This window comes from Sinohyriopsis cumingii, chromosome 13, assembly GCF_028554795.1.
Source record: "Sinohyriopsis cumingii isolate HCF-2022 chromosome 13, ASM2855479v2, whole genome shotgun sequence".
NCBI classification, from domain to species: Eukaryota; Metazoa; Mollusca; class Bivalvia; order Unionida; family Unionidae; genus Sinohyriopsis; species Sinohyriopsis cumingii.
Genome location: NC_142973.1, coordinates 55,631,096 through 55,656,517, shown reverse-complemented (window position 1 = coordinate 55,656,517; position 25,422 = coordinate 55,631,096). Strand labels below are relative to the sequence as shown.

General features: G+C 38.4%; 1 protein-coding gene across 1 annotated transcript in view; it reads right to left on the bottom strand.

The window, feature by feature from the left end:
- LOC149785608 (arylsulfatase I-like) overlaps window positions 1-23,995 on the bottom strand; it is a 47,263-nt gene extending 23,268 nt beyond the window's left edge. The window contains exons 1-5 of the mRNA XM_089979421.1: window positions 23,659-23,995; window positions 13,489-13,600; window positions 12,955-13,006; window positions 12,264-12,367; window positions 9,432-9,538 (exon numbers count right to left, since the gene is read on the bottom strand). Coding sequence (XP_089835547.1) covers window positions 9,432-9,538; window positions 12,264-12,367; window positions 12,955-13,006; window positions 13,489-13,600; window positions 23,659-23,764 — 481 coding nt within the window. The 5' untranslated portion in view covers window positions 23,765-23,995. The remainder of the gene's footprint in view (window positions 1-9,431; window positions 9,539-12,263; window positions 12,368-12,954; window positions 13,007-13,488; window positions 13,601-23,658) is intronic.
- Window positions 23,996-25,422: the final 1,427 nt, after the last annotated feature.

The window sequence follows — 25,422 nt, the reverse complement described above, 5'->3', positions numbered from 1 at the left end:
CCATTTGAGCGAAATGTCCCAGTTACAACACGAATTGCAGTCCTTGATGGATCGCCAAGATTTGTCCGAAACAGAAAAATCGCAAAAGTACGGTCAACTCTTGCAACGACTGCAACTCTTTCACCAGAAAGCCTCAGACGAAACAGCTCTTCCAACTCTGAAAGATTTTAAGACCTTGATGAAAAGTACAGCACCATAACCAGTACCACTACCACCACTACCAGTGACCAAGACAGAAAAAGGAGAAGAAGAAGAAGAAGGGTTTCAAAATCCTCCAGAAAAAGTACGCAAGTTAACAACACCACCTACTTCCAGAATTGGATGGGTTAAAAAGATGATGACCACTCCTTCTTTATCAGAAGAGAAAAAGAAAGTGAAGACAGAAGTGAAGACAGAAGTGAAAACAAGAACCGACATCCCCCGCTCAGACATCCTCCTCTTCGACACCTTTTGCCGGTCGCACACGCAAAGCATTGCAATCCAAGAAAGTACCCCAAGAGAAAAACAGTAGCATCTTCCAAGAGTGGGTACCTTATTAACACACAAACCAACAAATGGAAAAAGTGTTAGCCAACATTTAATACGATCCCTCGCATCCTGCAGGTTACGCAGGAGTTCAAAAATTGTATCGTGCTGCCAAAACGCAACTGAAAAGTCTCCGTTTACCTCAAGTGCAACGATGGTTACAAGAACAAGCTACCTACACTTTACACAAACCCATTCGACGCAAGTTTTCCAGAAGTCGCACCCGAGTGGAAGGCATCGATCATCAGTGGCAAGCCGATTTAGCCGATGTCTCTCATTTGGCCAGCTACAATCGTGGCTACAAATATTTGTTTTGTGTCATCGACGTCTTTTCCAAATTTGCCTGGGTCGTGCCCTTGACTTCCAAATCGAGCAGCGAGTTAATGCGAGCCCTGCAACGGGTGTTAAAACAAAGCGGTCGTCACCCTCTTCGATGGCAAACGGACAAAGGCACCGAATTTCTGAAGCAAGCTTTCCAAAAAGAATTAAAGAAACGTGACATTATTTTTTTTACCTCCGAGAATCCCGAAACAAACCAGCATCGTGGAGCGTTTTCAACGCACTTTGAAAGAACGCATGTGGAAATATTTTACGCATCATCACACTCTGAAGTACATCAACATCTTACCGCACCTGGTGCAAGCGTACAACCAATCTTACCATCGAAGCATTGGACATGTCCCGCAAGAAGTGACTCCCGAGAACGAAGTGTTGGTGTTTGAGCGCCTGTTTGGTACGTCCCCGACGAGGGCTGTCCACAAGAAAAGCGGAGTGTTGCCCGTAGGAGATTGGGTACGCATTGGCAAAACCAAACGCACTTTCGACAAAGGTTACTTACCTAACTGGACGACCGAATTGTTTCGTATCACTGGACGAGTGCATGGTCGTCATCCTGCCGTCTATAAATTAGAAGACATGAACGGCGAAGTGCTCAAAGGAGCGTTTTATTTGCCCGAGTTACAACGTGTCACCAAAAAAGAAGACGACGTGTACGACATCGAAAGCATTCTCTAACGCAGAACCCGTAAAGTGGCTAAACGACGTGTCAAAGAAGTCAAAGTACGTTGGAAAGGATATCCACCCAGTTTTGATTCTTGGATCGACGCTTCGCAAGTCATCGACTATAAAAAGAAGTGACCATCATGCCCTTTCACACAGACGCAGCTACGTCGACCACTCCTTCACCCAGTTCTTCTCTGCAAGATTTACAGAAACAACCTTTGTGGGTGTGGTGTGGAGAACGTGTGCCTAAAACGCAAATCGTCTTTTTCTGCCAAATCTTCGTGGTGTATTGTGTCATCGGGGCAGCCATTGCCAATTTGAATTTGCAACAAGGAGACAAACAATTGTGGACCATTTTATTGAGCAGTTGCATCGGTTACCTGCTTCCCAATCCCTCCCGGAAACCACGGGAACCTTGTGTCCAGTGCCAGTGCCAGTCACCACTCCAACAAAAACAACCACAACCCTGTTTTGGGCGGAGACACGCCTCTGACGTCCAGTAACCCCTCGGACAGCCACAGAACTCTGAAATCATGAGTCACCAAAACCAATTTTACTTAACCTTACCCAGTGACAGTTCCATGGAGGTGTTTCCCAAGAACACGTTGTGTTGTTACACAGCCAAATTACCTAAGGCCATCCCATTAGATCACGAAGCCCATTGGGAAGTGGCTTTAGTAGAAATCATTCACCCGACCCAAGTCCTCAATGTTCTTCCCCATCAAAATTTTTTTACGGTGGAAGTTCATGACGAGCCAATGCAAAAGTACTTGAATACCCATGCCAAATATGATCACAAAAGCTATGATGACAAAACTCAAACGTGGTCCTACCACTTGTTTATTCCCTCAGGCTATTATTTTAGTGGTCAGCATTTGGTCAGCACCATTGCCTCCAGATTTAATGTCGTGTTTCTGAAAGCTTTGGAAAGTGTCAAAAAAAGTGTCACCATGGAATACCACAAAGCAGCTCGTCGCTTCCTGATGAAATTTGACGGAGGTAAAATCATGTCTATTATATTTTGTCCTGAATTGTTTGACATGTTGGGCGGGGACATGAACATGAGAATGGCCATGATCAAGGAAAACGAATTACCAGTCATTTCCGACAACGATTCTTTTAGCAAGTTATTTCGTTTCCCGGTAGAACTGAACCAAGGACTGAATTTGATCTTTGTGTACTCTGATGTGGTGGAGTATAACGTGGTGGGACACACCTCCGCACCGTTACTGCGTGTCATTCCTTTCAAAGTGGATTCTGTCACCCTCGCTGACGAAGAAGGTGGAAACACTTACCACGTCCACCGCGAATTTGTACATCCTCACTATTTGCCTGTCAGCAAGTCGTATTTGGACACGGTCAACATTACTATAAAAGGAGATCTGGGACAAAATATTCCATTCACCAAAGGAAAAGTCACGGTGAAACTCCATTTTCGAAAACGGTTCTCTCACGACTCGTAAGTCATGTATCCAGTGTACCGAGGGGTTGCTCAACAGCGAGGACACGGTTTAGGAGATATGTTAAAATCGGCCTTTCGTTCGGTGGTCCCAGTCTTGAAACCGATGGTGACACGCGGATTGCACGCCTTGAAAGATGCCGCACTGACACACGGTAAAGAATTTCTCCAAAATGTCATCATCAACAAACAAAATCCTGAAGAAGCCTTCATTAGGGCAGGCAAAAATGTCTTGATGCAAACGGGCAAATACCTTTTGGGCCGACGAGAAACACCTATAAATGTCCTGCACGCTACCGAGTCAGGCATTCAGCAAGGACAAGGCAGAAAGAGACGACGAAGAAAACACCCTTTCACCAGACTTCACACTTCTAACGCTAGAAAGGCAAAGAAAAGAAGAACCGTTCGAGACTTAGACGTTTTCGATTATTAAAGTATTGAGACACAGAAAAAATGATGCACCGAGAGTCTTGCACCTGTTCCAAGTCGGAACTGGATCTGTTTGCCATGCCCCCCACGATGATGACGATGCAAGAATCTCAGTGGGTGGAATTTCATCCCGTCTCCTCTTTGACGGATTCCGCTCCCAACGAGTTTGAAATCAAAGGACAACCCGAAGATTACATCGATCTGAATAGCATTTAGCTGTATTTGAAAGTGAAAGTGATCAAAACGGACAACACCAATCCAGGAGGCGATGCTAGAGTAGCTCCTGTCAACAATTTCATGCATTCCTTGTTCAGCGAAGTGGACTTGTACTTGAATAACAAACTGGTCAGCAGCAACATGGATACTTACCCATATCGTGCCTACCTGGAAAATCTCTTGACGTACGGAAAAGAAGCCAAGAATACTCATCTGGATGCTTGCGTGGTATGGAAACCTGACACGGCAGGTGCAGCCACGTTTAGTGACACAGACCTGACAGAAGATGACAATCCTCACAATGTGGGGTTTAACGACCGTCGCAAGAAAATTCTGCAAGGGCGAAGTTTAGAACTGATGGATCGTTTGCATTTGGACATGTGGTTACAAGAAAAGTATTTGCTGAAAGGGGTGGATATCCATCTGAGACTGAATCGTAGCAGTGCCGCTTTCCATTTGATGGCCCATGCCAATGAATACAAAACTATCATTCAAGAAGCCCGACTTTACGTGCGTCGTGTGGAAGTGTTACCTAAAGTGGGAAACGACGTCAGTCAGACGTTGAGCAGAACGACCGCCAAGTATCCGATACGACACGTAGAAGTGAAAACGTTCACCATTCCCGCTGGACAGCGATCTATGATCGAAGATCATCTGTTCCAAGGACAGTTACCCAAGCGTTTGATTGTTGGTATCGTCAGGAATTCAGCCTTCAACGGAACCCACCATCAAAATCCTTTTGAGTTTCAACATTACAATGTGTCCAAGATCGAAGTCAGTCGCGACGGCAAGACCTTGTGTATCCGACCCTATGAGCCTAACTTTGGTGTCACGAAGAATTATTTGAGATCGTACTTGTCCCTGTACGAAGCCACGAGACAGTTAGGAACCAACACCAGTCACGGTATTTCGTACGACGATTATGCAGGAGACTATGCTTTGTGGAGTTTTGATTTCACTCCAGACCAAGGCAGCGACGAGGCACATTTCCACCCTATAAAATTGGGTCAGATTCGTGTGGAACTTCAGTTTGCAAATCCACCTCCAGATCACACAGTGAACGTCATCCTGTATGCAGAATTTGACAATACCATAGAAATCAACAGTTTGAGAGAAGTCATTCTAGATTATTAGAAGCTATGGAAGACTGTTATCTCTCTTTACCTAGTGGAGAAACTCTGAAGATGGAATGTAAGGAGACCGTGGAAGAAGAAGAAGAATCCCAAGACGAAAAACTTATCATGATGAAGTCAAGATGGCCAGAACAAGAGACCCATTTAGTCTCCTGTTTTGTTACAGTCCTGGCAGATATAATGAAAGAATTGATCAAGGAAGAGTGCTATGGATGTCACAACGATCATCCCAGTCAAATTCATCACGACAAATGTCTGATGTTAAGTCAAGAAGAATAATTGGACGAGTATCTGGACAAAGCTTGGGATCACATCGAAATAGAATTCGTGTTGAACGAGTGGTATAAAGGCTTGGATAAACATTCTTCTCCTCCATTAACGTCTCTGGAGTGCCGTCGCATCGAATCTCTCTTTGACCAGAGTAAGAAGTCGGATCTAAACGCCTTTTACTTGTCAGACATTTTCAAGCAACAAGTCAGGTTCGAATTGATCACTTATCATTACCTGTGAAGAAGAAGAAAAAAAAAAACACACAAAACATGGATATCTGGGAACTTTATTATCTTTTGAACCACAGCTCGTACACGGCTTCTTGGAATCCTGTCGTCTGTGCTAAAGATGAACTCCCTCATCGTAAACCTCAAGACCATCTAGCTTATGTGAACAACACGGACGACAGTCATCTCCCAGGAACCCACTGGGTAGCCGTCTACTTTCCTCAAGAAGGATGTGTGGAATATTTCGATTCGTATGAATTACCTCCTTTGGAAGACGATATCATTGACTTTATGAGAAGAAATGCTTAGACCACCCGATTCAATAATGTGAAATTACAAGGCACAGATTCCTTGGTGTGTGGACAATATTGTGTGTATTTTCTGCATCATCGCAGCCTGGGTTATTCCTTAGAACATTTAGTGACTCATTTTGATCCTCGTTCTTCTTCTAGAAACGATGTGAAAGTAGATCAATGCTTTTGTGACCATTATGCTTATCTTTTGTCTCAAGCTAGGAAACGTAGTGTCCATCAATGGCCTAATGACTTCCAACAGTGGAAATCACAATTTCATTCGCAACGTTGTCAGCCTTGTCCAAAATAAAGTGTGAGTTGGAAAAAATGTTTGCCATTTGAAAAAAATGTTTGATGTTATATTGTTAAAAATGTTATAGTTGTTTGTTAGTGTTAAGTGATTTTGAATAAAAAAAATGTTGTTTTGAAAAAAAATGCCTTTGTCTTTTGTTTGGCTATAAGAATTTTGATTCATGCTCTTTGACTTCTTACTATCCCTCTCATGACACTCATTGAACGTTCCGGCTCGAAAACCGTGGAGGGATGTTTTCCTTCACGTCCGCGCTTTGACTTTAAAGCCGGGGGTAGCCTCCAGTCTAACCATCCATTGTCGACTCATCCTCCTACGAAGATGTGCTCCAAACTAGCTAAGCTAAACGAAGCCTACGTGAATTTGCATAGGGTCAGACACAGTCTGATACCGAAGCCAGAAGAGATAGAGAATGTGAGAATGTTAAAAGTCACTGAAGACCTGATAGAAGAGCTTTTCAGAGAAGAAATGAACAGGGAGAAAGAAGAATGGACAGAGAAGTACAGACTTCAGAAACAACAGAGAGAGCAGCAACAGCAACAACAGCAGCAGCAACCTGACAGAGGCTTTGTCGATTGTCGTATCGACACCAAAGAGTTCTTTTTCTCTTTCCGAAGATGCAGACCTATCGTCAGAAAGTCTATCGTCAGAGGACGTCGCATTCTTAGAAACTAAAAGATTGCCATAGCAAAGAAAAAAACAGCCCTTTTCAGGGCTACCCAATACTCTAGAAAAGAAATAACAATCGATTTGCCAATGTGTGTATGTAGAGTAGTGTGAATATAAACACTGACTCTTTTGTGGTTTGAGTGTATGTGTTTGTGTGGATAGTAGATAATGATCATGTTTTTTCTTTTGCTGTTTGACGTGCGTGGAGAGTAGATTTCGGGTTTGATTTGACTGCTTTACGTATGTGGATAGCATATTGAAGTGATTAATGAAAATTTTTAAATTAGTAATGGGTAGTATAACAAAGTGAGTGAGTGTTTCTTTTAGGTCCGCGCGTTGTTTGGTCATGATCTAGGTAATATAACTTTTGTCTTAGGGGATGTTTTCCTTCACGTCCGCGCTTTCACTATAAATTAAAAATCGCTCGGCAGTCTAGCTACCCTTGTTGATTGATCAACAATAAAAATGAGTAGCAGACTTGAAAAACGTTTTGAACTCCAGATGCACCTGGAATATGCCAGATGCCTCCTGAACGAGCTGGCTGCGGAGGCCCTTGTGGAAGAAGCCAGGATAGAACAGGAGGAGGAAGAGAGAAAAATGGAAGAAGAGGAGGAAAGAAAGAGAGATCAGGTGTCACCCTATGATATACCCTGTGTGCAAGGTGACACCTGAGGCAAGGACATCTCCCCAACCTGTAGCTGCACCACAGTTACAACAGGAGGTAAGGATGCCGATTCATCCTAGAATTAGAAATAGAAGAAGAGAAAGGGAAGTCTTCACTATTCGAGAGACAGAAGATTGGAATAGTGAAGCCACTCAACCCGCCTCTGCGCTTACAGCAACAAGGGTGAATTGGCAAGGAGACGAGTCGAAGATGTGTGTGCGGTGTCAGACCAGGAAGGTGCCAGCATTAGATAGCTGCATCTGGAGTTTAAAAAAAAAACAGCCCTTTTCAGGGCTACCCCAATCTCTAGAAAAGATATAGTAATCCATTTGCCAATGTGTGTATGTAGAGTAGTGTGAATATAAACACTGACTCTTTTTTCTTGTGTTTGTGTGTTTGTAAGCGCTCACGTACGTTTGTGTGGATAGTAGATTATTGGGTTTTGTAAGAGCTTAAGTTGGTTAGTGTGGATAGTAGATTTGGGTTTCATTTTAATGCTTTGCGTGTGAATAGTAGATTTGGGGGTTTGTTTATTGCTGCTTCATGTATGTGGATAGTATATAATATGAGATGAGAAAAGTAGGGGATGCTTTCCTTCACGTCCGCGCGTTTAAGTGATGATCTAGGTAATATAACATTTGAGTCTTAGGGGGGATGTTTTCCTTCAAAACCACGCTTTAACTACAAGAACCCACAGTATTCGTCATTCAGACCATTCCACGGAATAAACAAAGAAGATGGAGGTGACAAAATTATTCAATCTATTAAGAGATATCTATTTCTGGATAATGGATGCTGAATACGTTGTAAGAAGAATAGAAAAGGAATGGAGTGATGGAAATAGGCAAGACTTGTTAACTATTCAAGTCAAAGGACTAAAGGTAGCCAGAGATCTCATCGCAGGAATGATAGAAGAAGAAGTCAACAAGTCAAGAGGATGTACTGACCCACCTTATGTCAGAGTGGGAAGGTTGAAGGAAGCACTGGACCATGTCATCCAAGTCAGGTGCTTCCTAGAAAAAGTATTGTATTGGATGGAGTGGCGATACGTAAAATGGGGGTTCGACCAGTTGACAAAAACGGAAGAAGTAATGAGGAAAGTGCTAACGGAAGAGGTAAAGAACATCAAAGAAAAGTGGTATAAGGAAAGAAAAGAAGAAGAAAATAGAAAGAGAAAGAAAGCTTTGAGAAACTCAACAATAACTGGATAAGAATACAGGAGAAATTCCGAGCGATAGGTCATCCTGACTGGATGCCTGAGTCAGAAATAAAGAAGAAGACAGGAATAGTGGCAAAAGTCAGAAGATGGTTGAAGAAGTGGAAGAGTTAGAAGAAGAAGAAGAAACCCAAAGGCCCTTCTCAGGGCCACCCACATTTCTCGAAAAGAGATAGACTTTCAATTGCCTACCCCTTTTTTATTTTTATTTATTTAAAAAAATAGAGACCCCTCCCTGTTTCAATTTTCGCCTGTTCCATTTCCATAGACCCATCAGGTCGGGACCGTATTAAAATAGGGTCCCGACCCTGTTCCATTTTCCCTTGTCGCTCAACAGACCCACAATCTATTCCCATGTTAAATTCCCCTTGAGGCTAGAGTGACCCAAGACTTTCCCATGTTAAATTCCCCTTGAGGCTAGAATGTCCCATGATTTTTCCCCATGTTAAATTTCCATTGAGGCTAGAGTGTCCCAGGGGGGTTCTGTAATGCTAATTCCCATTGAGGCTAGGGTATCCCCATATATATATATGCCAGTACTTAAAATATACTCCATTAATTTTACACGGATGAATACATGATTAAGTGTGGCCCATTTGATCTTAGCTAAGTTTGTACTGACAGCTTCTTTCGACAGTAAACACACTTTTTATTTAGTACAAATAGAGTTTTTGAAAACGGTGCATACGACTGCGAATGCCAACCCACGAAACACAGGTCTGACTGGACAGTGATGTGCAAACTTAGGTGAAAAAGATGGTCAAATAAATAAATACCTAAAATCATCTGGAAGATAAACCCCTTCGAATAAAGTTAACATATTTTCACAAAAGGTTAAGAGGAAATCGTTCTAAAAAATTATGCTAAATAAAATACAGAAGTATTTTTTTTAAATCCGTGGAATATAGACTAACGATGATGATAATATAGGTGGTAATGGTTTTTGAGAAAATGTGGTAGTGATGATGATAGCAGTAACGATAATGACGATATAGGTAAGTGTTTCAAGTTATCTTACCGACGTCGTGAGTATAATAATCCTCCGCCCCATTGTAGTATCCCATAAAGCTATCAAAACCACGGTAGGTCGGGGTGTATTTCCAGTTACAGTAACCAAGATGCCACCTGTAGGTAGTTTGAAATTAGTTAACTATGAGTGTTGTTAAATAAGCATCAGCAATTAAGATCTTTTTCTTAGGTAAGTATTTCAGATACATTGGTATGGGTATGTATTTCAAATACATTGGTATGGGTAGGCATTTCAAATACATTGGTATGGGTAAGTATTTCAAATACATTGGTATGGGTATGTATTTCAAATACATTGGTATGGGTATGTATTTCAGATACATTGGTATGGGTAGGCATTTCAAATACATTTGTATGGGTATGTATTTCAAATACATTGGTATGGGTATGTATTTCAAATACATTGGTATGGGTATGTATTTCAAATACATTGGTATGGGTAGGCATTTCAAATACATTGGTATGGGTAGGCATTTCAAATACATTGGTATGGATATGTATTTCAAATACATTGGTATGGATATGTATTTCAAATACATTGGTATGGGTAAGTATTTCAAATACATTGGTATGGGTAAGTATTTCAAATACATTGGTATGGGTAAGTATTTCAAATACATTGGTATGGGTAGGTATTTCAAATACATTGGTATGGGTAAGTATTTCAAATACATTGGTATGGGTATGTATTTCAAATACATTGGTATGGGTAAGTATTTCAAATACATTGGTATGGGTAGGTATTTCAAATACATTGGTATGGGTAGGTATTTCAAATACATTGGTATGGATATGTATTTCAAATACATTGGTATGGGTATGTATTTCAAATACATTGGTATGGATATGTATTTCAAATACATTGGTATGGGTATGTATTTCAAATACATTGGTATGGGTAAGTATTTCAAATACATTGGTATGGGTATGTATTTCAAATACATTGGTATGGGTATGTATTTCAAATACATTGGTATGGGTATGTATTTCAAATACATTGGTATGGGTAGGTATTTCAAATACATTGGTATGGGTAGGTATTTCAAATACATTGGTATGGATATGTATTTCAAATACATTGGTATGGGTATGTATTTCAAATACATTGGTATGGATATGTATTTCAAATACATTGGTATGGGTATGTATTTCAAATACATTGGTATGGATATGTATTTCAAATACATTGGTATGGGTATGTATTTCAAATACATTGGTATGGGTAAGTATTTCAAATACATTGGTATGGGTATGTATTTCAAATACATTGGTATGGGTATGTATTTCAAATACATTGGTATGGGTATGTATTTCAAATACATTGGTATGGGTAGGTATTTCAAATACATTGGTATGGGTAGGTATTTCAAATACATTGGTATGGATATGTATTTCAAATACATTGGTATGGGTATGTATTTCAAATACATTGGTATGGGTATGTATTTCAAATACATTGGTATGAGTATGTATTTCAAATACATTGGTATGGGTATGTATTTCAAATACATTTGTATGGGTACGTACTTCAAATACATTGGTATGGGTAGGCATTTCAAATACATTTGTATGGGTACGTACTTCAAATACATTGGTATGGGTAGGCATTTCAAATACATCTGTATGGGTAGGTATTTCAAATGCATTTGTATGGATACGTATTTTAATTACATTTGTACGGGTAGGTATTTCAAATACATTTGTATGGGTAGGCATTTCAAATACATTTGTATGGGTAGGCATTTCAAATACATTTGTATGGGTAGACATTTCAAACACATTTCTGTGGGTAAGTATTTCAAATACATTTGTATGGGTAGACATTTCAAATACATTTGTATGGGTACGTACTTCAAATACATTGGTATGGGTAGGCATTTCAAATACATCTGTATGGGTAGGTATTTCAAATGCATTTGTATGGATACGTATTTTAATTACATTTGTACGGGTAGGTATTTCAAATACATTTGTATGGGTAGGCATTTCAAATACATTTGTATGGGTAGGCATTTCAAATACATTTGTATGGGTAGGCATTTCAAACACATTTCTGTGGGTAAGTATTTCAAATACATTTGTATGGGTAGACATTTCAAATACATTTGTATGGCTAGGGATTTTAAATACATTTGTATGGGTAGGCATTTCAAACACATTTGTATGTGTAAGCATTGCAAATACATTTGTATGAGTAGGCATTTCAAATACATTTGTATGTGTAAGTATTTCAAATATATTTCCGTGGGTAGGTATTTCAAAAAACACGTGTATCGATAAGTATTTAAACATAAAGTGAATCTTTTCAAGGAAATTACAGTATTGTGTATTAAATCCCAAATATTCTTACATGTTCTATCTCAAGAAAGAAAGGATAGACTGTTCCAAATTCATTCCGATATTGAATGTGCTGATTTACCAACAGTCTTGATGTATCACAATGATATAATCTAGAACGTCTTTGAATGAATTCACAATAACCCCAAATAGAGTTTTAATCCAGTCAGTGAGGACTTTAGTAATTCCAATGAATGATTTAAATAATTCCTCAAGAATTATATCTGAACACAATGTTAAATAACTCCAAAGACTGGTCTTAAATAGGAATTAATATTTTTGTTTACCTCTGCTTTATATAAATACCTAAGACAAAATAAGATGACCAGGATATGGGTCATGAGTTCGCTTCCAGAACATTCTAAGTTCAGAAGGCCATGTCGACATGTTAATAAATTACCATTATTTTTCAGCTAGTAAAAAATAATGCAGGCGTATTTATTTATTTATTTATTTATTTATTTATTTATTTATTTGTACTCACTTTCCCACCATGTGTGTGACGTATCCCAATTCTTTCAGCTTCTGTGGCAGAACTGTGAAATTCGCTGGCAAAAATCCTGGGGCATCATCTTGCACTACGCCATGCTGAAAATGAGTTGATGAGAATATACTTAGTAACAAATATGTATTGAAATTAATCTATCTGAGAACGATGCAAATTTTACTTGATTGCGTATTCCCTGAGATGTTGAATTTTATAAACAATGTCAATAAAATATATGACATTGAATAGAACATTATATTTCTCTCTTCCTTCTCTCATATACCTGCCTATCTACAGACACACACACACACACACACACACACACATAAACATACATACATACATACATGCATGCATGTATGCACGCACGCACGCACACACACACACACACAGACATGCATGCATGCATACATACATGCATGCATAAATACATACATACATACATACATACATACATACATACATACATGCATACATGCATACATACGTATGGACGTAAGTAAAAGCCCAAAAGGCAAATATTAATAATTTCTGACATTGGAACATCATCTTTTTACATCACACATGCAATTGTTAAACATACAAACTTGCTTTACTAAATGGTTCGACCATCTAAAGATTAAGTTTAGGAGATGCAAGAAAATATTAAATTGATTTAATTGGCTGTAATTGGGAATGGGACTCTCACCTGTAACCCGGTATGATATGGGTAGTATCCGGTCATGAGGCAGTTTCTCGTCCTGAAAATTCATGCAAAACCTATATCAAACTTGCATTTAAAATTAGCAAAGAGATGTGAATATGCAGTCCGACTGTTTTGATGTTTATCTCTCTCTCTCTCTCTCTCTCTCTCTCTCTCTCTCTCTCTCTCTCTATATATATATATATATATATATATATATATATATATATATATATATATATATATATATATATATATATATATATATATATGTATGTATATATATAATTTCTCATTTTGTACGTTTAAAGCCTTGTAAGCGAATTGTGTTGTCTTTTCTTAGCAAATATTAAATTTAATCCCATAGCAAAGAAACACAATTGGATACAGATTTTTTTAAAAAAATGCACACTAGATAATTCTTCTGAATAGTAACTTTAGGTAGTGTATAGAAAGGCCGCTACCAGTGACAATCAATATATGTTATTTTGTTTCTATTTAAAGCATTATATTACTTTAAAACATTAATTTGATACATACGGAGAGCAAACAGGCTGGACATAGGAGGAGTTTAAGATGACCCCACTGGTCGCCAGTTTGTCCAGATTGGGGGTGTACATTTGTGGATTCCTCCAACCGACATCATTCCACCCTAGACAAAAGTATGGTATTTGTTGTTATCTCAACCGGAATTTTAAAAACTAAACATATTTTATCCGTAAAGAAAAACATTACAAGTTCTAAGGTCATTAATATCCACCTACTTTATGCCTCATGGACTCAGGTTCGATTCTCCATAAACTTTTAACTAAACCACTAGTACAATGCAATTGACAGTCACTTCTTAAATAGTAAGAGGGCAGAAGTAAATTATGAGGATGTCACTTGTAACACAAATGTGTGATGACAACACATGCTGTTAATATAACATATTTTAATTAACAAATGTAACAATTAAATATATGTTAACAGTTCGGTGCTTATCTTATCACAAGAGGTCATTTTAAAATATAATTATGGTTTATGTGTAAAATCACTACACAGGTTTAAGAAAACATCAAGCATATAAAATCAATTAGACTATGTCAATGATCAATTTATATAATAAATAAAATAACAGATAAACCCTTGCATAATTTAGGTCAGTCCATTTTTTTCACTTCCTCCATATCTTTGACATAACTGTAGGAGAAACGGGGAAAGGTTTGCCCAAGAAGGACCAAATAAAGTCCCCAGACGGAAATGAAATTCAGACAGTTGACAGTTGAACATAAATACATATTGACAGTTGACAGTTGAACATAAATACATATTGACAGTTGACAGTTGAACATAAATACATATTGACAGTTGACAGTTGAACATAAATACATATTGACAGTTGACAGTTGAACATAAATACATATTGACCATCACAGAAGGCGTAAAAATTAACATTAATAAAGTCAGTCGATACAACATGAAAATTTTAAAACATACATCCAATCTACAGATAGCGACTCTTGGTTAGAGAAGATGACTTGGGGTCAGTCACTTCTGCTATAGCCACTTCCCACTAATTCAAATGTCACGAGTTTGAACACTACTTAAGTCTAACACAAGAAAACGGATACAGTGTATTTGTTCTTTAATTTCTATAATTTTCAAATTACTAATAATGTTCAATGATATACATATTGCTATATAACTTTACTACAAAGCTATTGCTGTGCTAAAATTTAGCCAACTTTCGGGTCATTCTTTGCCCCATCTTCTCTAGCCCTATGATCGTCAATTCCACATCGTTCCACATCAACCGTTGGCATATTTAGCTAACTGAAGCGATCCTTTCGACAAGTGCTCTCTAGCGGATTAAGGATACCCCATGGCCAGCGAAATATGCCGTTTCGGGTAGCCAAATATGCCAAGAGTTGATGTGGAAAGAAGTAAATCGGCGACTCTTTGTTGGCGAAGATGACTTTGAGTCAAGCATCGCTTTCTATAGCAGTTTTTCACTGGCTCAAATGTCTCGAGTTTGAACCCTATATTTTTGCATATTTACAGATTATTACGTTCAGATATTTACAGAATCTAATTATTAGCCATTGCACATATTTTGGGAGCAAAAACATTTTTCAGTTTCGATACTAGAAGGTTTCTCAGCATGTTAGCAACACATCCCCCATCCCCAAATAGCAGGCTAACGCTGGAACAACGTGACATTGGCAAGGTCGCTTGGGGATTTTCAACGTCATACCAACGTTGGTCCATCATATACAAATAATGATATTTTTGCAAAAAATGAGAGAGTGAGAGATATTATCAGAGGGCACAAATGCAAAAGTGGCAAGACTGGCCTTCAGCAACTGCAAAAACATGTCAAAAGTGTTTGCCGGAATGTCAGAGTTAATTTAAAACTGGCCCGAGTTAAAATAAAAATGCCACAGGCGTAACGTGTACGTTAGTCCAATGTTGGCACAACACATACAAATAGTCTCTGCTTTTCAAGCAAGGGAGATAAACATATTCTTGGTTTTGACCTTAGAGGGCACATGCGTAACTATAGCAACACAAATGGGATGAGTGAGTTTAAAAGAAGGTTTGAACATAAAAATACAACAAAAACGGTATATTTAAATATTGGGATGCAGCCGCGAGTTTCGAACCCGCGACCTGTTGTTTGGCAGCCGGAACACAGACAATTGTAGGTGTTTATATATAAGACTGAGCTGATAAAATAACAGGCGGATCCTAATTTTATCACAACTCTGGCCTGAAATTTACAACCCTTTACTGGAATTAAGACCGATTAATCAGCCCCCCCCCCCCCATCTGTGTTGATCCTGACTGACTATATGTGAGTCTGACGTCAACTGTTTATTAAAATGTGCAATTTTGCTGCATGCAGATCTTTCCGGAACACACCTGCGTATAGTTTAGACACTTATCGGTGTTTGTAATGGCCATATCTAGCGCAAAATTTTCAAAGTGGCAACAGGGCTGAGGGTTGTGCTATTCCACGTGGATTTACAAATCGAAAAACATAGGATTTGACCCGGAAATATTATGTACATATCGGCAAAAGAACCCTTCAGTCGACGGTAGCTCATCAGCCGCAAGAAATACCGGTAAGCGTATACAATGTACACCGATGTGTGCAGTCAAAATTGCCTGCCGATTTGTGCAGATTTTAATCAATAGGCGATATCAATACCTAAACCTACAGTCGGGCTACAAAAAGTGCACTCATTTATACTTTCGGGTAAACACGCACAAAAGTTATGAGCGGCAAAGAATTTGTGCCATTCCGTCTGCTGTGCTAAGTGCTTAATGATAATAATATACGCATACAAAGTTAATATTATGACGATAATCTGCTAAATAGTACGAATTGCACGTGATTTCAGAAAACGAATATCTAAATGAAGGATATAATGGATGTGGAAACCATACCACTGTAGTGCATATTGAAAAGAAAAGTAGCAACGCTTTGATTGTATGTGTTTAACTACGAATCATATACTTTCAAACAATCACACTATAGCCTTTTACTGGGCATTTTGTAATTTTGTTGTTGTTTTTTTTTTCTACGGCCAAACTTTCGGTGAAAATTCGCTTAATTTTTAGTAGAAAGGGATGTAAATTTTCGCTGTTTGCACCATTTGTTTTACCAGTGTTCGGTAGAGTACCTACTACCCCACCCCCCGAAAAAAAAAATGTGTGAAAAAAAAATGAGAAAGATCCTGAAGCATTACGCTCGTCATCCACTTCACGTTTTGTGGGGCTTTCATGGTTTTTGTGTCTATGAAAGAAAATGATTATAAAATTATGACATGATTGATATAAACGGATTTAGATTTTGGGTTTGACAGAGAAGAAAAGTATTGACTCTGAATATGAAGTACGACTCAACATCGGCTGGACTTGGACCATAAATGGTGCATGATTCAATACTTGGTAAATGAATTATTAAGAATTAACTTGTTTTAGGGCTGCAAGATTCTGTTTCATCAAACAGGTGATCATATACAGCTAAAATTTCATTTTTCCCTCAGACAAACGGCTTTTGTCTGCGGAGTTTAATATATTTATAATAATCTCTGTAATTAAGACCAGTCTGCACAGAACTGTTTAGCATGGCAGGTGCTGACACGATATACCGTGATGGGACATAACGCCATCAGGCAAGGAACAGAGTATATGGTCACAAGCAAGTAATTATTTGAAAGAGCTACAGAGCCAGTCTGGGGGACGGGGTCTATTAAACACTGTATTTAAAGAATGAAGATCTCTTTTTGAATGAAAATAATTATTGGAAGAAAAAAAACGTTATTTTTCAGCAGAAAGCTGCGTATGAGTAAATTGTAAGCATTAATTTGGCTTAACTTGTCACCATTTTTTTTTTTATCGTTGCTGTCGCCGCACATGTACCATTGAATGTAAAGTGATGATCTCACCGGATTAGATTTGTTTGGTTACCTACAAAGGAATTTTTGTCAAAAACAAGGCACGCATCATATAATTTTCGTTGTTTTAAAACTGTATTGGTATAACAATCATGCGATGTCGGCGTGATTTATACATTTGCCACAAAACTATAGTAATTTGGCCAAATATTTACGTTACGGTCACTGAAAATTTCATATGGCCAAATATGTACGTTACGGTCTATGGGAATTTCATTTGGCCAAATATTAACGTTACGATCTATGGAATTTCATTTGGTCAAATATTAACGTTACGGTCTATGAAATTTCATTTGACCAAATATTTATGTTCCGGTCTATGGAAATTTTATCTGGCCAAATATTTACGTTACGGTCTATGGAATTTCATTTGGCCAAACATTTACGTTCCGGTTTATGGGAATTTCGTCTGGCCAAATTTTACGTTACGGTGTATGGGAATATCATTTGGCCAAATATTTACGTTACGGTCTATGGGAATTTCATTAACTGTCGGTGCGCAAAAGACGTCGTAGATGAGGCAAGTTAATTCCTGGGAAGGAGGATATTATTCACCAAATATGAATTTTTATAAACGTTATTTGTTTGTTGAGAATGACGATGAAGAAAGCAGCCAAACTTTGATATTTTTTAATTAATTATGCGTGGAAAATTCGGATGATGACAATTACATGTGGTGCTGTTCAATCATAACGACTCAGGTACCTATTTGCTGTATATATCGAAAAGATGCAATAAACTAAAAACGATCTCATTTAAGAACATAGTAATCGAAGTCAATATTTCAAACTTTGTGACGTTTCATGAAAGAGCAGTTCTTTTCCTGCTTCCTTTCCTTTGGTTGTCTGGTGGCATGATACACATGTACAGGCAGCTTTCATTCATCTGCCTTCTAGACGATCCAAAGTGGAAACGAATTTTTCAACATTCATAATTGTATCCCTATGTCTGACGGTCACTTTTATGCAATACTCTGTTGGGGGGGGGAGGGGTAACCGATTGTGTTGATTAATCAAGATTAAATATCAATGTCTGAAGATAAACATAAATAGTATTCTTATTCTTAATCTTCTTCCTTCTTCTTCTTCTTCTTCTTCTTCTTCTTATTATTATTATTATTATTATCATCATCAACATGTCATCATTACAAGAACTGGCTGTCGCTCTTCCTCTTTTTCTTTCAACACACTGACTTTGAGAAAGACAGAAACGATATATATAAACGTTATACTGTACTCATTGCCTTGTCTCTGAAAATATAATTTTCCACATGATCTGGGCTGAGTTGTTATTATGAACCCATTGGCTTGTCTCTGAAAATATAATTTTCTACATGATCTGGGCCGAGTTATTATGAACCCATTGGCTTGTCTCTGAAAATATAATTTTACACATGATCTGGGCTGAGTTGTGTAAGGCTGTAGTTCATTGGGAATTTTGTTTAGCTTATCACCCATGTTTAAAAACTCCAGGATTTATTATTAACAAGCTGTACGATGTTAGGTAAACATTTGTTCAACTGATCACTACTACTGTTGGTTCAACTGATCACTACTACTGTTGGTTCAACTGATCACTACTACTGTTGGGCCAACAAAGCCAAAGATGTAAGCTCAACAGATATTTACCAGTGCTGGGTCAGCGTGGTATAAACATTAGGCTTGAAAATAACCGTCAGTGTTGGGTCAACGTGCGATCAACGTTAGGTCTACATTTAATCACCAGTGTTGCATCAATATGGGATCAATAATAAGCCTGCAAATAATGACTCCTAATGGGTCAACGTGGGATCAACGTCTGACTTACAAATAATCACTAGTGCTGAGTCAACGAGTGATCAATGTTGGTCTACAACTAATCACCAGTGTTGAGTCAATGTGGGAGCAAAATTAAGCTTACAAAAAAAATCAGTGTTGGATTAAGATGAGATTAGCATTTAGTCAAGTGACAGATGCCTTTGCTGAGTCAACGTGGATCAGTGTTGGACTAACAAATTATCACCAGTGTTGAGTTCAAGCGGATCAACATTATTGTTACAAATAATCACCAGCGTTGCGTCAACGTGGGATCAATGTTAGGCCTACAAATAATCACAAGTGTTAAATTGCGATGAGATTGAGTCAACTGATATGCCTTCTTTAGGTCAGGCGGATCAACGGTGGGCCAACAAATAGTCACAAATGCTGGTGTGTGTGTGTGATTTGGATTTTTAACCTAGCTTTAACAATTTTTCAGTCATATCGCTACGATGTCAGCAGTGTGACAGCTTATTATGATGTCAAGCACTGGGGCATCTAGTATTAATATTAGTACCCTTACTCGTACCTCGTGGACGGGGTACTAACATGAGCATATACGTGTTAATGGAGCAAGCCGGGTGTGATTCACACCCGGCGCTCTTTTAGCCTAATAATAACACTTTGAACATATTCCTTGCATATAATCCAATAAATTGAGTAGTCCTCTTATTTAATACCGGAAGTATCGAAAATCATTGTAGAAATAGTTGTAAAATCTCGTTTACCTTTTATAGCCGATATTTTCGTTTCGATCGTCCGCCATATTATTTCAAATTATGATTACTTCCGTTCTCAGCCTCGTTTGTTTGTGTGCCATATAAGGACATTGACGCCTTATTTGGAAATGTAAACAAATCTTAGTAAAAACTTGGCGCCGTTTGGGTCAGAAGTTCTGGGCATTAAAAGTAAATACGGTTTATCGGCAACTTTGAAATTCCACCAAGAAGCGATTATTCGCCACTTGATTGATAATAATATAGCGTAGAATATCCCAAATATGGTCTGGCAAGCCTTTCGTATAAAAGGGGTCACGGCGAGAGTGTCGCGTTATCTGTCATGTCGGACAGGATGAGGTTAGAGTAACCATGCCAATTTATTTTATCGTGTAAGGGCTTAATAAATTCAAAATAAGCCAAACTTCTTTCACAACATGATTATACTTATGTAGTTAATTTCTACACTGTTTGTTTTTCTGACTAGAGTGATGATTTTTTTTTTGCTCCATTACATGATATGGGATCAGTTCGTAGCCTCAACCACACCAAATCAAGCTGAGGCTACGACATCGTAGCTATGGGGCATCATGCCGCAGACATATAGCATGATGTCCCACACAGTCACATTATCTTGACACCAGGCCGACCAGTCCTAACAGTAACCTCTTAATGCTGAACATCAAGCGAGGCAGCTGTTAGTACCATTTTTGTAAGTCTTTGGTATGACTCGGCTGGATTAAACTCGCGACCTCCCGCATCCGAGGCGGACGCTAACCACAAATGTTGGGCAAGCGTGGGATCAAAGTTAGGCCAGTACATATTCTGTAACAGCTGGGTCAACGTTGGCTCAGCGTTGAACAGGTTAATTTTCAACGTTGAATCAACGTTAAGCAGACTGATAAAATTACTTTGGTCCAACGCTCTAAATCAACTTTGGTCCAACGGCTGTGCTTATTTGGACCAGCGTTCTAAGTCAACTTTGGTCCAACGGCTGTGCTTATTTAGCCAGCGTTGGTTGAACGTATACTTGGTATTCTGGCCTTCGTTTATATTTGATTTAATTATAAACGTTAAGCTGGCCGGTGCCCATTGCTATTCTTTGATTTACTTTGATCTAATATCGTCATATCAGTTATTCACGATAGTATGTAACACAACATTGCCCCACTTGATTGAAAATAAAAATGGCAGGGACGTGGAGGCGCTCGAGGGTTTGTGGCCCTACTTCGTTCCTGACAAGTTGCATAGCCACCTTCCAAGACACGCGCGCTCGCGAGCGTGCGCACACACACAAAATGAGAAATTGTAATAATAATAATAATAATAAAACTGTATAGACGTATGTAATAGAGTTTAACGGAACATTACATAAAACTGACTATTTGGCACCAACAAAAAGAGAAATTCGCAAAGATTAAGAATGAAAAATTGCACAAAATCCCTCGAAAGATAAACCCTTCCGAACAGATGTAAATATGAATGAACAAGATATGAATTTATGGATAAAGATTCTTAAAATTCTATAAAAGGTATACAGAACTGACATATATATATATATATATATATATATATATATATATATATATATATATATATATATATATATATATATATATATATATATATATATATATATATATATATATATATGTATGTATGTATGTATATAGTAGAGCATAATTCTATTAAAAAAGAAAGAAATATACATTGCAAATCAGATGCATTTTTGTATTGTTTACAGGTTAGATCACAATCTTTATGACATTTCTGTGTCCAAACTTAGAATTTTTCCAAACATGAAACATTAATTTGTAAAGAGGTATCGAGCCCCTCTCCAAAATGTTAATATAATCCTGTTTCAGACAATACTGGATCCTCCCCTAGAGTTCATGTACTTATATAGAATCGGACGATGAACAGAATTCATTTCACCCACCTCCTTGTTTCTCAATCTTTTATGACACCAAAGTGTACTGCCATGAAATAAAGTACGTGTAGTTTTGTCTACACTACACAATGGTATATATCTCAATGATTTAGGGTTAGTGCGGAGTAGACTCGCATATAATTAAACCTTACTGCAAACAGCATAGACCTAGATCTGCCATAGCACAATGGGTAGGCACATAAGGGTCTATGTTGTTTGTTCAACTGATTACTGTTAAATACATAATCTATGATCGCATGATGCATTTTGCACAAGCCGATATATGTATATAGCTGGAACAATATCAAATATTTGTACATGCATCGCTACAAAATAAACGACGCACGTCAGGAGCGACCTCCCTCTATATGGGACGATGACGTCACGAAAACCGATAAGATCCTCCTACTTTATAAGAATCGGAGTTAGGTAGCACGAAACCTGACATGAGCCTATTACTTTATAGTCCTCAAAGTTAGATGACAGCACGAAAAGCGACAAGATCCACACACTTTACAGGACTCAAAGTTAGATGACAGAACGAAAACCGACATGATCCACGCACTTTATAGGCATCAAAGTTAGATGACAGCACGAAAACCGACAAGATCCACACACTTTACAGGACTCAAAGTTCTTCATAATCATATATTCTAATTGTAACATTGAGACACGTGATATTGACCGATTATTTTGTATAGTCGAAATTAAGTTTCGTGTGTGTGTGTGTGTGTGTGTGTGTGTGTGTGTGTGTGGAGAGAGAGAGAGAGAGAATGTGATTAAATTAGTTCCTAAATATATTCGAAAAGCATCACTGACTTGGGCACGTGGATGACCAAAGCAACAGAAACTTTCAAACGAGCGAATGAATGAGGATGAATGAGAATCGCCCATAATTGACCCAATGGATCTGATGGAAGAACCGGATGTAGCCATGAAATTCAAAATGGTGACAGGAGGTAAAATTGTTCTATTCCACGTTTTCTACAAGTTGTCAAACATAGGATTTGATTCGGAAATATTCTTAACATATCTCCGAAATAACCCTTCAAATAACTGTGATAAAAAAGCTGAGAAATACCGGTAAAAGTCTAATGTGTGCACTGATTCATTGCTGACAGTTTTGCCTGTACCAATTGCATGATTTAATGAATAGGCGAGATCAGACTCTAACCGTCCATAAGTATCAGTACAGGATTAGATGCCGATTTATTATACTGCTTTGATAGCAGTTGAATAGAGTCAGACACTGTTGGAACAAAGTTTGATTAGCAAATACAAATTATGTCAGATTCATTTATTGGTTCGAGCAATACTAGTTGTTTCAGCCTACCGCGTTCGAGTCAGCGAACCTTTTGCCAACTGAATATAATCTATCTTCGATAATTTCTCTTTAACAAATCCGCCATCCTGAATTGTAGAATATATTTTCTACATGCATCATAGTGAGTCAAACACACATTGTACACTCGTCTCCAAACACTGACAAATGTAAATCTTTCACATTAAATTGCGCGTGAATCCTTTTGTTTGTAAATATTTCTTACCACGCGATTTGATGATACCTCCTTCGTTGAGCATGTTTATCTATAAACATGTTTAGCTGACACATGCATGAATATGGCCATAGCAATTAGGGAAGTACAATATACGAGCGACGAGTCGTGAGTTGAATACTTGTTTATTTATAGCTAAAGTCTACTTGTAACTAACTTTTTTGCAAGATATAATTTTTTATAATAACAACAAAACTGGAAAGTTGCATATCAACATCCATCCACTACATCTTTTGAAAAGGATAGTAGAACGTTGAACTTTCTTACCTAAATCATCAGCCACGATAAGTACAATGTGTGGTGGGCGAGCAGACGACATACACACCAGCAGGAAAATAACCAGCGAGGACAGCAGAACCCGTGTTTCCACCATCTTTGTGAAGTAGAAAAATGTAAAGTCTCTGTTGAAAAACCCGGTGACTTTAATTCACAGCTTTCTGGTGACTTTATCGAGGGGTTTAACGTCAACCGTTTGCTCTTAGTAGATTCGACTCTAAACGCGTGCTATATTCTGCTACCTCGTTCAAACCTCTCCATTTAATTATCAGATATACATATCGGAAGACCGCATAGCAAGCGGTCCAAAGGCGCCCGAGGCTGTGCGGTAAACTGGGTCAAATCACGTGAAGGAAAAGGAGCAACGGAATAGAATGGCACTTGTTCGAACAGACATATAGTGTAACCTTGAATGATTGACCCTTTTCATTATCATTATTAAAAGTTCCTTCCTATAATTTTGTTTAGTGATATGTCTGGAATTAGCTTATATTAAAAAGGAAAAGGCAAATAGATTATTTTCTCTATATCTCTGTTGACTGATCTGGTGAGCTAAGTGGTTAGAGCGTCCACCTCGGATGCTGGAGGTCGCGGATTCGAATCCCGGCCGAGTCATACCAAATGATCTTTACAATAATGGTGCTTGCAACTTCCTCGCTTGGCGCTCAGGATTAGGAGGTTAGTGTTAGCACTGGTCGGCCTGGTGTCAGGATGATGTGACTGAGTGGGACATAACGCTACATGTATGCGGCTTGATGCCCCAGTGTATCATCACTATAAACTGCCACATTGCAGACAACGTACCGATAGGACTGAAAAATTGTTCAAGCTACGTTAAAAATCCAAATCATACATACATACATACATACATACATACATACATACATACATACATACATACATACATACGAATTTCTGTCGATCTATGGAGAACACATTAACTTGGGGCCAGAGAACAATTAATTAGATTTATGGGGACAGGTGCTTGTTAAATCGCTATACTGCAAAGATTTCTAATGCCTGTGTCGGGAGAGGAAGTGATTCTTAGTTAAGCCTTTGTTTGCTTAGCCGTTTGACGACTAGAAAGGGGGACGTTTAACTTTGATTTTATATCGGAACTGTCAGATTTGAAATTTTCCAAATCTGTTGTTTGGAACTGTATAAGTCATGCTAACCTCACTTTTTGGCGCCTTCTTATAAAAGGCGGTAATTATAATTAATCCTGATTGGTTACGCTAAATAAGAGGCGTGGTAGCCACACGGAAAATGGTGGGGATTAAATTGCCTCATCGAAAGAAATCTAGTCAGTCTGCAATTTTTCTGCAAGAGTGAAAATATAAGGGACTCCGAGACTGAATTTGGAAGAAATTCTCTCGTAAAACATTGGTCAAAGGGATTGGATGTCTGGAAAGTCAACGGACACAATTTTGGCGGTAGAAGCGAACAAAGCTTGAAAGCACAGGAGGAAATAGCTCGACGGACGTACCCACGGACATATCTACACACGTATCCACTGCAGTATCTGCTTACGTATTCACCTACCCACACAAAGTTTGAGGGCCGAAAGTGGGCGAGATAGCAGGGATGTTGGAAAAGGGAAGAGGTGAAAAGACCGAGAACAACCACCATAGTGATGTTGGAGTGGACCGGAAAAAAAGCAGGTTATGAAGTTGTACAAGGCAGTGACTTCGATCGTTCACTCGATTTTATGATGAACTAATTCTATCATTTAAAACAGATCGCCTATTTATTTCA